At 43.8% G+C, this 12,562-nt stretch overlaps 2 protein-coding genes across 2 annotated transcripts in view; both read right to left on the reverse strand.

Annotated features, from left to right (window-relative positions):
- Positions 1-12,562, reverse strand: part of LOC311226401 (uncharacterized protein) — a gene marked incomplete at its 5' end in the record, with an annotated part of 864,333 nt that overhangs the window by 103,566 nt on the left and 748,205 nt on the right. The gene's annotated exons all lie outside the window — the stretch shown is intronic.
- The window catches only part of LOC311227554 (elongation factor 2b-like), a gene marked incomplete at both ends in the record, with an annotated part of 65,656 nt that overhangs the window by 10,724 nt on the left and 42,370 nt on the right, over positions 1-12,562 (reverse strand). The window contains 3 exons of the mRNA XM_084313279.1: positions 514-867; positions 7,533-7,775; positions 11,726-11,849. Coding sequence (XP_084169405.1) covers positions 514-867; positions 7,533-7,775; positions 11,726-11,849 — 721 coding nt within the window. The remainder of the gene's footprint in view (positions 1-513; positions 868-7,532; positions 7,776-11,725; positions 11,850-12,562) is intronic.

Below are 12,562 nucleotides of genomic sequence, written 5' to 3' on the forward strand. Positions count from 1 at the left end.
ACCACAGACCACTTTAACATGACCTATAGAGGTCAATGGATCGAGGGTTGAACGCTCCCAAGCACAAACTTCATGTAGAATGCATACTTTTACTTTAGATACTTAAGTACATTCAATAGAAAATACTTCTCTACTTTTACTTAAGTAGAATTAGAATGGAGGACTTAGAATTAGAACCAGAGTACTCATTTATCTGGATATTTCTACTTTTACTTAAGTAAAGGAACTGTGTACTTCTTCCACCACTGCATAACATCAGGGGTGCGTTGGTGATCTCAAAGCTGGTTGCACTGTGTTTTAATGACGCCACGTGCACGCGCGCTCCCGGGCGCATACGCATAAATGTTCCCTCGCGTGTGTACAGACTAAAGACCAGCCTAATTTCCCCTAAATGGACGTGCAACCCCCGTCCCATGAGCGACGCACCCCTGCGTAACATACTGTGGTGACACGGTGTGAGGCTACTGATTTGATAAAATGTGGTTGAACCCAAACCGCACCGCCACCACCCACCTCCTTGGAGGCCCACTGGAAACCAGCCACGACGCTGTCCTTGATCTCGTTGAGGTACTGGACCCCCTTGGTGACGTCCATCAAGAGGTTGGGTCCGGTTCCGTCCGGTCCGAAGCACCAGATCTTCCGGGACTCCGTCACCTCCCACTCGTACTTGTCGGCGAGGAAACGGGCGCGGGCCTTGAGCTCCTGGCGATCACTGACGTCCCCCTTGTCGATGTCCTCCGCCAGGCCGTCGGGGAAAGGACGGGCCTTCATGAACAGGCGGTTGTGCTTGTTGGGGGACTTGGACAGACACAGGTGTGCTGATTCCTCTGACACCGTCTCTCGGTAGGACACCACAGGGTCTGATTTCTGAGAGGGAGAAAGGAATAGAATCCAACCAATTTCCGACAATTAGTTACACTTAAAAAAAATAAATCAAATTTTCTTGATTCAGAACAATTTCTATCATGGATGAACAAAATGTCCTTGATTATAATTTCAAGGACTTTTTAAATTAAGCACCTTGTAAAAAAGAATTGGCTATTTTCAAGGAATTCCAGGCCTTGGCTTTTTTTTTTGGTAAAAAATCAAGCACTTTAAGCACCTCTGGGACCTTGTGCGAATCCTGCTTCATGGGAGCAGCCCGGGAACCTATGGATTTTTTTTTTTTTTTTTTTTTTTATTCCTCACTGGTTTATTTAGAACGTTTTTCAGTTCAGAAAATAAACAAGTCTGGTTTCCACCAAAAGGAAAACATGAAAGAGAAAAGAAAAGTGAGGTTGCTTTGCATCAACAATGGTATATATTTTTTAAACTTCCAACTTCAAGATGCATTATGTGCACGTTTCCAGCATCGTGGAGAGGTCCACATAGAAATAATCCAAACAAGTTCCTTTAATTAAAAACTGAGACAATGACATGTATGCTTTGCAATGAGGAGGAGCACTAAGGCTGTTTCCCCGAAGCCTGTTTTTAGGATTCGAACTTCGTCAGGTTTTTTTTGAACGAATGTTCGAACCTCCGTTTTTAATTATTTTTTTAAAGAAAAAAATAATTATCATTTATTTTTTATATATCCTCAAACTAAATCCTCAGTTTGAATAAAGTGATTAATCTGATTAAATTAGTTTTTTATTTTTATTAAATCAACTTTCCAGACCCAGCCCAGGGAGAAGCCCCAGCCCAACTAAATCAATTAAATCAACTTTCTTTAATGAATATAACTCATCAGTTTCTTTTAATACTATAATATTAGTGTAGCCTAATCTTTATCTGCAACTGTGAAGAAAAACCCCATTGGTTTAAACAGAATTAATAGAAAAAAATATATATATATTTTTATAATTTTTTTTAAATTCGAATGTTGATTTAGATAGATAGATAGATAGATAGATAGATAGATAGATAGATAGATAGATAGATAGATAGATAGATAGATAGATAGATAGATAGATAGATAGATAGATAGATAGATAGATAGATAGATAGATAGATAGATAGATACTTTATTAATCCCCTTGGGGAAATTCAGGGTATCTCGCAGCTCACACAGTATACAGACATTGACAGTTCTCATTCAGTTGTTTCACGTTATGTCTGCATCATGAATAAAAAATAAGCACATAATAAAATTCAATTAAATCATATCTATCAATATCAATAAGAGCGTGATGAGATAAAAGCAGGTGTATAAAACAAGTGTGTAAAAAACAGGTGTATGAAAAACCGTGTATAAAAACAGGTGTGTGGGTCAGAGGTCAAGGTCCCCCGCACTATATTACGCTGTTGTACAGTCTGATGGCAGTGGGGACAAAGGACCTCCTATGCCACTCAGTCCGTGAGTGCAGGGAGATTAGCCGTCCGCTGCGACTGCTGCTCTGCCCCACCAGGGTGTGGTGGAGAGGGTGGTTGGTATTGTCCATGATGGCCAGCAGCTTGCTCTGCGTGCGGCTCTCCACCACGGTCCCCAGTGGGTCCAGTCTCCTCCCCACCACTGAGCCAGCCTTTTTCACCAGCTTATCCAGCCGCCTGGTATCCCTGGCCGCGGTATTACCACCCCAACAGACAGCGGCGTAGAGGAGCACACTTGACACCACTGCCTGATAGAACATGAACAACATTTCCCCACACACATTAAAAGACCTGAGCCTCCTGAGGAAGAACAGCCGGCTCTGTCCTTTCTTGTAGAGCGCTTCCGCGTTTGCAGCCCAGGCCAGCTTATCGTCAAGGTGATTGATTGATTGAATTGATTGATTGAAAAGTTTATTAACAGATTGCAGAATGGGTACAGTACAGTACAGCTCAATACATTGTTAAGGGGATGCAGACCTGAGAAAGACTTTCGTCTTGTTTCCATCAGGGTCCCCCATTTTCAATTCATCATATGACACACACGACATACAGATAGACAGTACTGCTACATCTATACATTTATGACATACCAGATTTGCAAATACAGTACTGTTTGTGATACTAAAAAAATCCAGGAAAAAGGGTGTATATACATTTGACATAGAAACTGTGCATTGGAGGAGGTTGGGTAGGTGGGGTGGGGCTGTACATTGGAGGTGGGGGGGGGTTGGGTAGGGGGGACACACACTGTACATTGGAATACTGACATACACACCTAAATATTTAGAATTCGAATGCCAACGTAACGAACAAAGGTTCGAACGTTTGGGCTCAAAAAAAAAACTGCTTAAACAATTCCCTCAAATTAAATTAACAACAGGAGCAACAATGCCATATTTAGCTTGGGGATGAAAAGTGTCTGGTACCAGTAGTACTGGTGGTATGAATTCTGCTTCCTGCTCCTCTGTCTCTCCTCTCCTCTCCTCTCTCCAGGCCTGACCATGGACAGCTCACCCCCCCCCCCCCTCTGTCTCTCCTCTCCTCTCTCCAGGCCTGACCATGGACAGCTCACCCCCCCCCCTGTCTCTCCTCTCCTCTCCTCTCTCCAGGCCTGACCATGGACAGCTCACCCCCCCCCCCCCCCCCCCCTGTCTCTCCTCTCCTCTCCTCTCTCCAGGCCTGACCATGGACAGCTCACCCCCCCCCCCCCCCCTCTGTCTCTCCTCTCCTCTCTCCAGGCCTGACCATGGACAGCTCACCCCCCCCCCCCCCCCTGTCTCTCCTCTCCTCTTTCCAGGCCTGACCATGGACAGCTCACCCCCCCCCCCCCATGTCTCTCCTCTCCTCTCTCCAGGCCTGACCATGGACAGCTCACCCCCCCCCCCCCCCCTCTGTCTCTCCTCTCCTCTCTCCAGGCCTGACCATGGACAGCTCACCCCCTCCCCCCCCCTCCTCTGTCTCTCCTCTCCTCTCCACTCCCCAGGCCTGACGTGAGCTGTCCATGGTGCTGAAATAGTGCAAAGCGCAAAGGGGAATTATTTAACCAGTTTCAATCCTTGTATGTTGGTCGGGGCCCTTTTGGGAGGGATACAGTCGTAAAATATTCCCATAATATTCCAGAAATACCATTACTAGTGGGATCACTAAAATTTCTATTTTCTTTATTTAATGTCCTTGCATTGACAGTCTCTGTACTTTGAACATCTACTGCCTCAAGCCTCAGTCACTGCCATCTCCCCAGACCTCACATTTATCTAAGGCTGAGACCACCTATCGATATATCGATATTAATTATCGATAAGTGGTATCACAATTATTATTATAATTATTTTTATATACTTTATACTATACTAAAATACTAGGTCTTGTGGCATGTTTTAGTTCAAACATCCCCATTTCATGTAAATTCAGTTGAATTGCAACTCTGCACTGTGCAGGATCACTGTGGTAGTTTTGAATGGGGAAATCTGTAACACTAAAGAGTGCGGCAACGACAAAGAATTGCTGCAAAAGAAACATAAATTTGTTGTTTAAATAATAATTGTAAAAAAAAATATTTTTTAATACTAATAAAAATATCGATATTTATCGATAATTTGGTCCCGATTTATCGATTCTTCCAAATGGCATATCGTCTCAGCCTTACATTTATCCACTCTTTGCTCCCTCCTCCTCCTCTCAGACTAGATTACTCATATGCATATATTTCTTATACACTCTAAACGGGGCAACAGTGGCTCAGGAGGTGAGAGTGGGCACTTTATGTAAAGAGACATTTATTTTGACATTCCGATTTAAGAACTTTCTAAATAAAAGTAAATGTATCCTGACTGCTTGTATTAATTGATGAAAAAGTAGCCATGTGCAGTAATATAGATTATAAAATTGAGGATGTAATATATTATTGAGCTGCATCGAGATGCATCGTAGAATCGACTCGAATCGTGGACAGCTGAATCGTAATCTAATCGAATCGTGAGGCCAGTGAAGATTCACAGCTCTACTCTTTGCTCCCTCCTCCTCTCAGACTAGATTACTCATATGCATATATTTCTGTATATACACTCTCTAAACGGGGGCAACAGTGGCTCAGGAGGTAAGAGTGGTCGTCTGGTAATTGGAAGGTTCCCGGTCCTCCCGCAAGACAGTCCTTGAGCAAGACACTTAACCCCCAAATTGCTCCCGATGAACAGGTTGGCTCCTTGCATGGTTGCCTCTGATGTCGGTGTGTGAATGTGTGGGTGAATGTGAGGGAACAAAAATGTGCTTTGGATAAAATAAAAGCGCTATATAAATGCACCATTTACCACGCTGATTGCAAAAGTGTTCCGCCGTCAACAACGACACAATCCCCCCCTACGGGAGAGCAACGACAAGGTCAAGGTCAACTTTATTTATATAGAACATTTAAAACCAACCGAAGCTGCACCAAAGTGCTTTACAATATAAAAACAGAGAAATAGAAAAAATACAAAATACAGTATACACAAAATCAAAAGCTACAAAACATTAAACAATCACGACACGACCGGGGATGTAAGCCTCAAAAAGCCAATGAAAACAAGTGAGTCTTCAGCTGTGCTTTAAAAACCTCTAGGGTCTGGGCAGACCTCATTTGCAGTGGAAGACTGTTCCACAACTTAGGGGCAGCCACCGCAACAGCTCGGTCGCCTAATGTTTTTAACCTAGACCTTGGGCCATCTAAAAGTAACTTATTGGATGACCTCAGTGCTCTACAACAAAAGATACACAGCTCTTATCGTAATCTCCTATCAGACCCCTGTTACTCTATTTCATTAGCACTAAAAGTGATTTTCCTTTTTTGCATTAGTAACTTCAGAATGTTATCTTTCAAAAGAGACCAGGCTCATGCATGTGTTATACCGGTAAGTATAAAGCTAGGCTTTGCAAAAAAAAGTATGCAGTCCTCAAGTAAAAAAAAATTGCCACTTTTCTGGGTGCCTGTTAACCCTTTCACTGCCGCACTACCAAAACAGTTAACCCTTTCACTGCGACAATTCACAGAAGGTTAACCCTTTAACTGGCGACCGTCGGTTGTGTGATAGTAAAGGGTTAACCTTCTGCCGTGTGGCAGTGAAAGGGTTAAGAGGTTAAGGCCTTAAATTAGGTTAACCCTTTCACGGCCACACACCAAATGGTTAACCCTTTCACTGTGACAATACAGAAGGTTAACCCTTTCACTGCCACACGACAAAGGGTTAACACTTTCACTACCACACTGTGATAGTAAAGGGTTAACCTTCTGTAGTGTGGTAGTGAAAGGGTTAAGGCCTTAAATTGCCGTTATCGTAATCTCATATCTGTAGTTCTGACCTTAGTTAGCTAGTATGGGTTAGTTCCTGTTAGCTAGTGTGGGTTAGTTCCTGTTAGCTAGTGTGGGTTAGCTCCTGTTAGCTAGTGTGGGTTAGTTCCTGTTAGCTAGTGTGGGTTAGCTCCTGTTAGCTAGTGTGGGTTAGTTCCTGGGGATCATCCCTATGTTCCCCGGGTCCTATGTTCCCCGGGTTCTATGTTCCCCGCTTTGATTGATTAATAGATTGAACATTTTATAAATTTTTATTATTTTATTAATTATTAATGTCCGCCTTGTTTCGAACGGTTAAGCTTAGGCCCTCTTTCGAACTGGTTAAGGTTAGAGTTTGGAATCAGGGCTGGTGGTCTAAATTTTTCAATCAATCAATCAATCAAAGCGGGGAACATAGAACCTGGGGAACATAGACATGCTCCCAGTTCCTGTTAGCTAGTATGGGTTAGCTCCTGTTAGCTAGTATGGGTTAGCTCCTGTTAGCTAGTATGGGTTAGCTCCTGTTAGCTAGTGTGGGTTAGCTCCTGTTAGCTAGTATGTGTTAGCTATTGTTAGCTAGTGTGGGTTAGCACCTGTTAGCTAGTGTGGGTTAGCTCCTGTTAGCTAGTGTGGGTTAGCTCCTGTTAGCTAGTATGGGTTAGCTCCTGTTAGCTAGTGTGGGTTAGCTCCTGTTAGCTAGTATGTGTTAGCTATTGTTAGCTAGTGTGGGTTAGCTCCTGTTAGCTAGTGTGGGTTAGCTCCTGTTAGCTAGTGTGGGTTAGCTCATGTTAGCTAGTATGTGTTAGCTATTGTTAGCTAGTGTGGGTTAGCACCTGTTAGCTAGTGTGGGTTAGCTCCTGTTAGCTAGTGTGGGTTAGCTCCTGTTAGCTAGTATGGGTTAGCTCCTGTTAGCTAGTGTGGGTTAGCTCCTGTTAGCTAGTATGTGTTAGCTATTGTTAGCTAGTGTGGGTTAGCTCCTGTTAGCTAGTGTGGGTTAGCTCCTGTTAGCTAGTGTGGGTTAGCTCATGTTAGCTAGTATGGGTTAGCTCCTGTTAGCTAGTATGGGTTAGCTCCTGTTAGCTAGTATGGGTTAGCTCCTGTTAGCTAGTTTGGGTTAGCTCCTGTTAGCTAGTTTGGGTTAGCTCCTGTTAGCTAGTATGGGTTAGCTCCTGTTAGCTAGTATGGGTTAGCTCCTGTTAGCTAGTATGGGTTAGCTCCTGTTAGCTAGTATTGGGTTAGCTCCTGTTAGCTAGTATGGGTTAGCTCCTGTTAGCTAGTATTGGGTTAGCTCCTGTTAGCTAGTATGGGTTAGCTCCTGTTAGCTAGTATGGGTTAGCTCCTGTTAGCTAGTATGGGTTAGCTCCTGTTAGCTAGTTCTGACCTTCAGCGGGATGCCGGCGTGGTCCTCCTCCAGGTCCTTCAGGCAGATCTCCAGGTGCAGCTCCCCGGCGCCGGCGATGATGTGCTCCCCGGACTCCTCGATGATGCACTGCACCATGGGGTCGGACTTGGCCAGGCGCTTCAGGCCCTCCACCAGCTTGGGCAGGTCGGCGGGGTTCTTGGCCTCCACTGCCACCCGCACCACCGGGCTCACGCTGAACTTCATCATCCTCATGTTGTGGGCCTGCGGGCGGGCGAGAGAGAAAGCACAGCCACCGCGCTAAACAAAACTGTACAAGAAAGTAAGTAAGTAAGTAAGTAAGTAAGTAAGTAAGTAAGTAAGTAAGTAAGTAAGTAAGTAAGTAAGTAAGTAAGTAAGTAAGTAAGTAAGTAAGTAAGTAAGTAAGTAAGTAAGTAAGTAAGTAAGTAAGTAAGTAAGTAAGTAAGTAAGTAAGTAAGTAAGTAAAACTTTATTTTTTTATAGCGCCCCCTTCTCAGCACGAGTGCACAGAGTGCTTCACAGCATTTTAAGACATCAGTAAAAATACAAGAAATGAAACATGTGAAGAGAAGAAAAAACATTAAAATGAGCTAAAACAACAGAATAGACAACACAAAACAAAAACCTAAAAAAGACATAAACAGGGGGCGGCTGGGTGGCGCAGCGGTCTAAGCGCTCGTCACCAACGCGAGAGACACCGGTATCGAATCCGGCTGTCAGCGTTGCCTCCGGCTTGGGCCGGCCGCCATACTGACTCAATTGGCAGAGTCAGTGGGAGGGGAGTCGATGGGTGGTAGTCTGGTCGTTGTAAACAGCGACTCCTACAGGTCGGTCAGGGTGCCTGCACAGCAAGGACAGGAGATGGCGAGGGTAGTGTGAGCCTCCCACACGTTACACCTCGCCAATGAGAGTCCGCGCTGGCAGGTGAAAAGATGTGGCTGGCTGACTCTGCATGTATCGGAGGGGACATGCGATAGTATCTATCAACCCTCCCGGCCGACCAGTGGGAGGCACATGCGAGCAATGGAAGACAGGGGAGGGGGAATTGGCACGACTAAATTGGGATGGGAGAAAAAACACACATATAAAAAAAAAAAAAAGACAAACAGAAAAGATATGCAATTGGTGTTTAAAACGTCTGCCTGTAGAAGTAGGTTTTTAGCTGCCTTTTAAAAATGAGCTCTGAGGGAGCGGTTTTATAAGGGGAGGGCGTTCCAGAGCTTTGGGGCAGCAGTCACCGCCAAAGCTCGGCCCCCTTTTGTTTTGAGTCTGGCCCTGGGCTCCACCAGGAGCTGCCGATGGGAGGACTTTTTGTCTTTGACAAAAAACCTCAAACCTTCCATCAGCGTAACATCTTGGCAAAAGCACAAAAGTCCCTAAAGCCTAGAGAACACGCTCAGCCCCGTTAACCCTTTCACTACCACACTACAGAAGGTTGACCCTTTCACTACCACACTACCAGATTGTTAACCCTTTCACTACCACTATAGGTTAACTCTTTCACTACCACACTACAGAAGGTTAACCTTTTCACTACCACACTACAGAAGGTTAACCCTTTCACTACCACACTACAGAAGGTTAACCTTTCACTACCACACTACAGAAGGTTAACCCTTTCACTACCACACTACCAAATGGTTAACCATTTCACTACCACACTACAGAAGGTTAACCCTTTCACTACGACACTACAGAATGTTAACCCTTTCACTACCACACTACAGAATGTTAACCCTTTCACTACCACACTACAGAAGGTTAACCCTTTCACTACCACACTACCAAATCGTTAACCCTTTCACTACCACTATAGGTTAACCCTTTCACTACCACACTAAAGAAGGTTAACCTTTTCACTACCACACTAAAGAAGGTTAACCCTTTCACTACAACACTACCAAATGGTTAACCTTTCACTACCACACTACCAAATAGTTAACCATTTCACTACCACACTACAGAAGGTTAACCCTTTCACTACAACACTACCAAATGGTTAACCTTTCACTACCACACTACCAAATAGTTAACCATTTCACTACCACACTACAGAAGGTTAACCCTTTCACTACCACACTACAGAATGTTAACCCTTTCACTACCACACTACAGAAGGTTAACCCTTTCACTACCACACTACCAAATTGTTAACCCTTTCACTACCACTATAGGTTAACCCTTTCACTACCACACTACAGAAGGTTAACCTTTTCACTACCACAATGTCGATTAGGGCCACGGCATAATCAATCACAGCATATGCATTGGATATCCCGTAGACGTTTGGATGCGACCGATTGAACCTATAGCCTTGCCGTCAGGTAAAAATCTGCGCACGTAGACCTTACAGCAGGGGTCGGGAACCTATGGCTCGCGAGCCATATATGGCTCTTCTGGTGACAGCATATGGCTCCCAGAATTTTTTGAGTAAAATTTTTTTTTTTTTTTCTTTTTTTTTTTATACTTGATATTTCTTAATAATACTGTGTCATTTTAAAGTAAACAGAAATTAGTTTTGAAGATACAGCTAATAGTATCTGTAGCTGAAGATATAGCGAGCAGAGCTGGCGAGGGAACACAAGTGGACAGAAATTAAAAATCTTCAACCTGAAGACCAGCTGATTCTTAAAACTTGGAACGAGCTTCCTGTGACATACCACACAATGCAGCGTGAGTATTGCCGTATTGACCATGTTTGGCTCTACATATGCATGTGGGCAGTCATTCTCGCATATGAGGAACATTAAGACCAACCTACGCTCACGTTTAACTGATGGAAGCCTCAACGCCTGCATGAAGCTCAACCTCAGCACGTATGAACCAGATTACAAGGCCATCAGCAAAACCATGCAGCACCAGAAGTCGCATTAAAAGTAAGACATATTTAATTTATTATACGTTAAAAATACTATATGGCTCTCAATGAAATATATTTAGAAATATTTGGCTTTTATGGCTCTCCCAGTCAAAAAGGTTCCTGACCCCTGCCTTACAGTGTAACACAAGAGTCTGGAACAGGGTTTACTGCAGCTCGATACCGCCACCTGGGAGAATCTGGCCGGTACTGCACCTTCGGACTCCCAATATGCCTTTTCCAGCCAAAAGCTCTGTGACAGTGAATCGGATATTAATATCGAGAAAAAAAAGAAAAACAAACCAAACACGTAATATTACGTGGATGGCCCCCATCGAGTTAAGATAACCGTATTGTATAGAGCTGCTGCATACTGGAATTGTATACCTGTGAAGATAATGATTATCAGCAACAAATGTACTTTTAAGAAAAAGTTGAAAAACGCTGTTATGAATAATGAAATACAGTTGACTTATTGATTTATTTAGTTAGTATTGTATTTGTGGTTAGAGCCTTTTTGTGTTGTGATTTTGAAGATATTGAGAATGTACTTAAGCTAAAGTGTTTTATAGTTTTTTATTACTCCAATGTTGTAAGTTATGTGTTCGGACTCCAGGAAGAATAGTCTTTCACCCATGGGTGTCGGCTAATGGGGATCCATATAATAAACAAATAAACAAATAAACACACACACATTTGTTTAATTAAATTGCAAATCAGAGCCTTTCTTGCACAGGCTGACATTGCGACTGCAACGGTAGACATGCAGCACTAGTGTTGCTGCCACTAAGCACTCTATTGAAGTAATAAATAATAACGGAAATAAGCATATATACCTCATGTTACTTTGACAATATGTTAGGTCTGCATGTTACCCCTGTGGCGGACTGGAAGAAGGCAGGGATGCACCGATCTGATATTGATATCGGATATCGGCCCCGATATGACTAAAATAGCTAGATCGGGTATCGGAGAAAAAAAAAAAAAAATAAAAAAAAAATATATATATATATATAATTTGTTATTTAATTTTAATAATAAGTAACAATTCAGTACATTTATATATATGTGTTAATTTGTTACATTTGTTTCACTAAGTTAGGAAAGTAATGTTTTCTAAGTCAAGCCTGATGTTGCCTTGCAAAAAGAATGATCCCAGTCTCTTCCACACAGTGAGGCACACAGTTTATGAATTGAACAATGGGTATCGGATCGGTACTCGGTATCGGCCGCTACCCAAAGCTCAGGTATCGGTATCGGGACTGAAAAAAGTCGGATTGGTGCATCCCTATGTACGACTGTATGTACGTCTGTCTGTATGTACGTATCACTGTACCAGTTCATAGGTCGTAATGGTCCCCGTCTTGATCAGAAACTGGTCAACTCCAACCAGACCAACAATGTTCCCACACGGGACGTCGTCGATAGGCTCTACGTAACGCCCCATCATCAAGATGGTCCTGCGCGGGACGGGGGGGGGGAGGGGGGGGGGGGGGGGGGTGGAAGAAAAAGTCAAGAGGAAAGGATTGAAAGAGCATTTAATTGCATGATGGGATTGAAAGAGGGGGGTCAATTCAAAACGTATTATACAGTGCAATGATTCTAAAAAATACCACCAGTCATATGGTGGGATACCTTATGCAAAAACAATAAAAATGCAAAGATAATCTGCCTCATTGACTGCAAATATCAAGATACAGTAGTTACATTAATAAGGCCTGCAGTTCGTGGTGTAGTGGTTAACACTGTCGCCTCACAGCAAGAAGGTCCAGGGTTCGATTCCTGCTTGGGGACCAGGTTTCCATGATGCCAGTTACCCAGGTGGGGTATCTCCCAGGCCTTTCTGTGTGGAGTTTGCATGTTCTCCCCGTGCTCACAAGGGTTCCCCCCCCGATAAGATAAACATGCACAACAACAGATCACTAACGCTGTGGAGTCCTTGACGAAGACGGACAGGAGCACTTGGATTGGTCCCCGGGGTGCGGCTCACGTTGACGCCCTATCTGCTCCCGGCTGCCCATGGGGGGAAGGACGACGGGATGGGTTAGGCGCAGAGACTCTATCGCATCGGCGACTGAGAAAAGACTGCATGTCTTCTCCTTCCCTCCCTCAGATATCCACGTCTCTGAGCGGATCTCGGCCTGTCTGTCCGACATCTCCGCCTGGATGACGA

The sequence above is a fragment of the Notolepis coatsorum genome, assembly GCF_963971535.1.
Source record: "Notolepis coatsorum genome assembly, chromosome: 4".
In the NCBI taxonomy this organism is placed as follows: Eukaryota; Metazoa; Chordata; class Actinopteri; order Aulopiformes; family Paralepididae; genus Notolepis; species Notolepis coatsorum.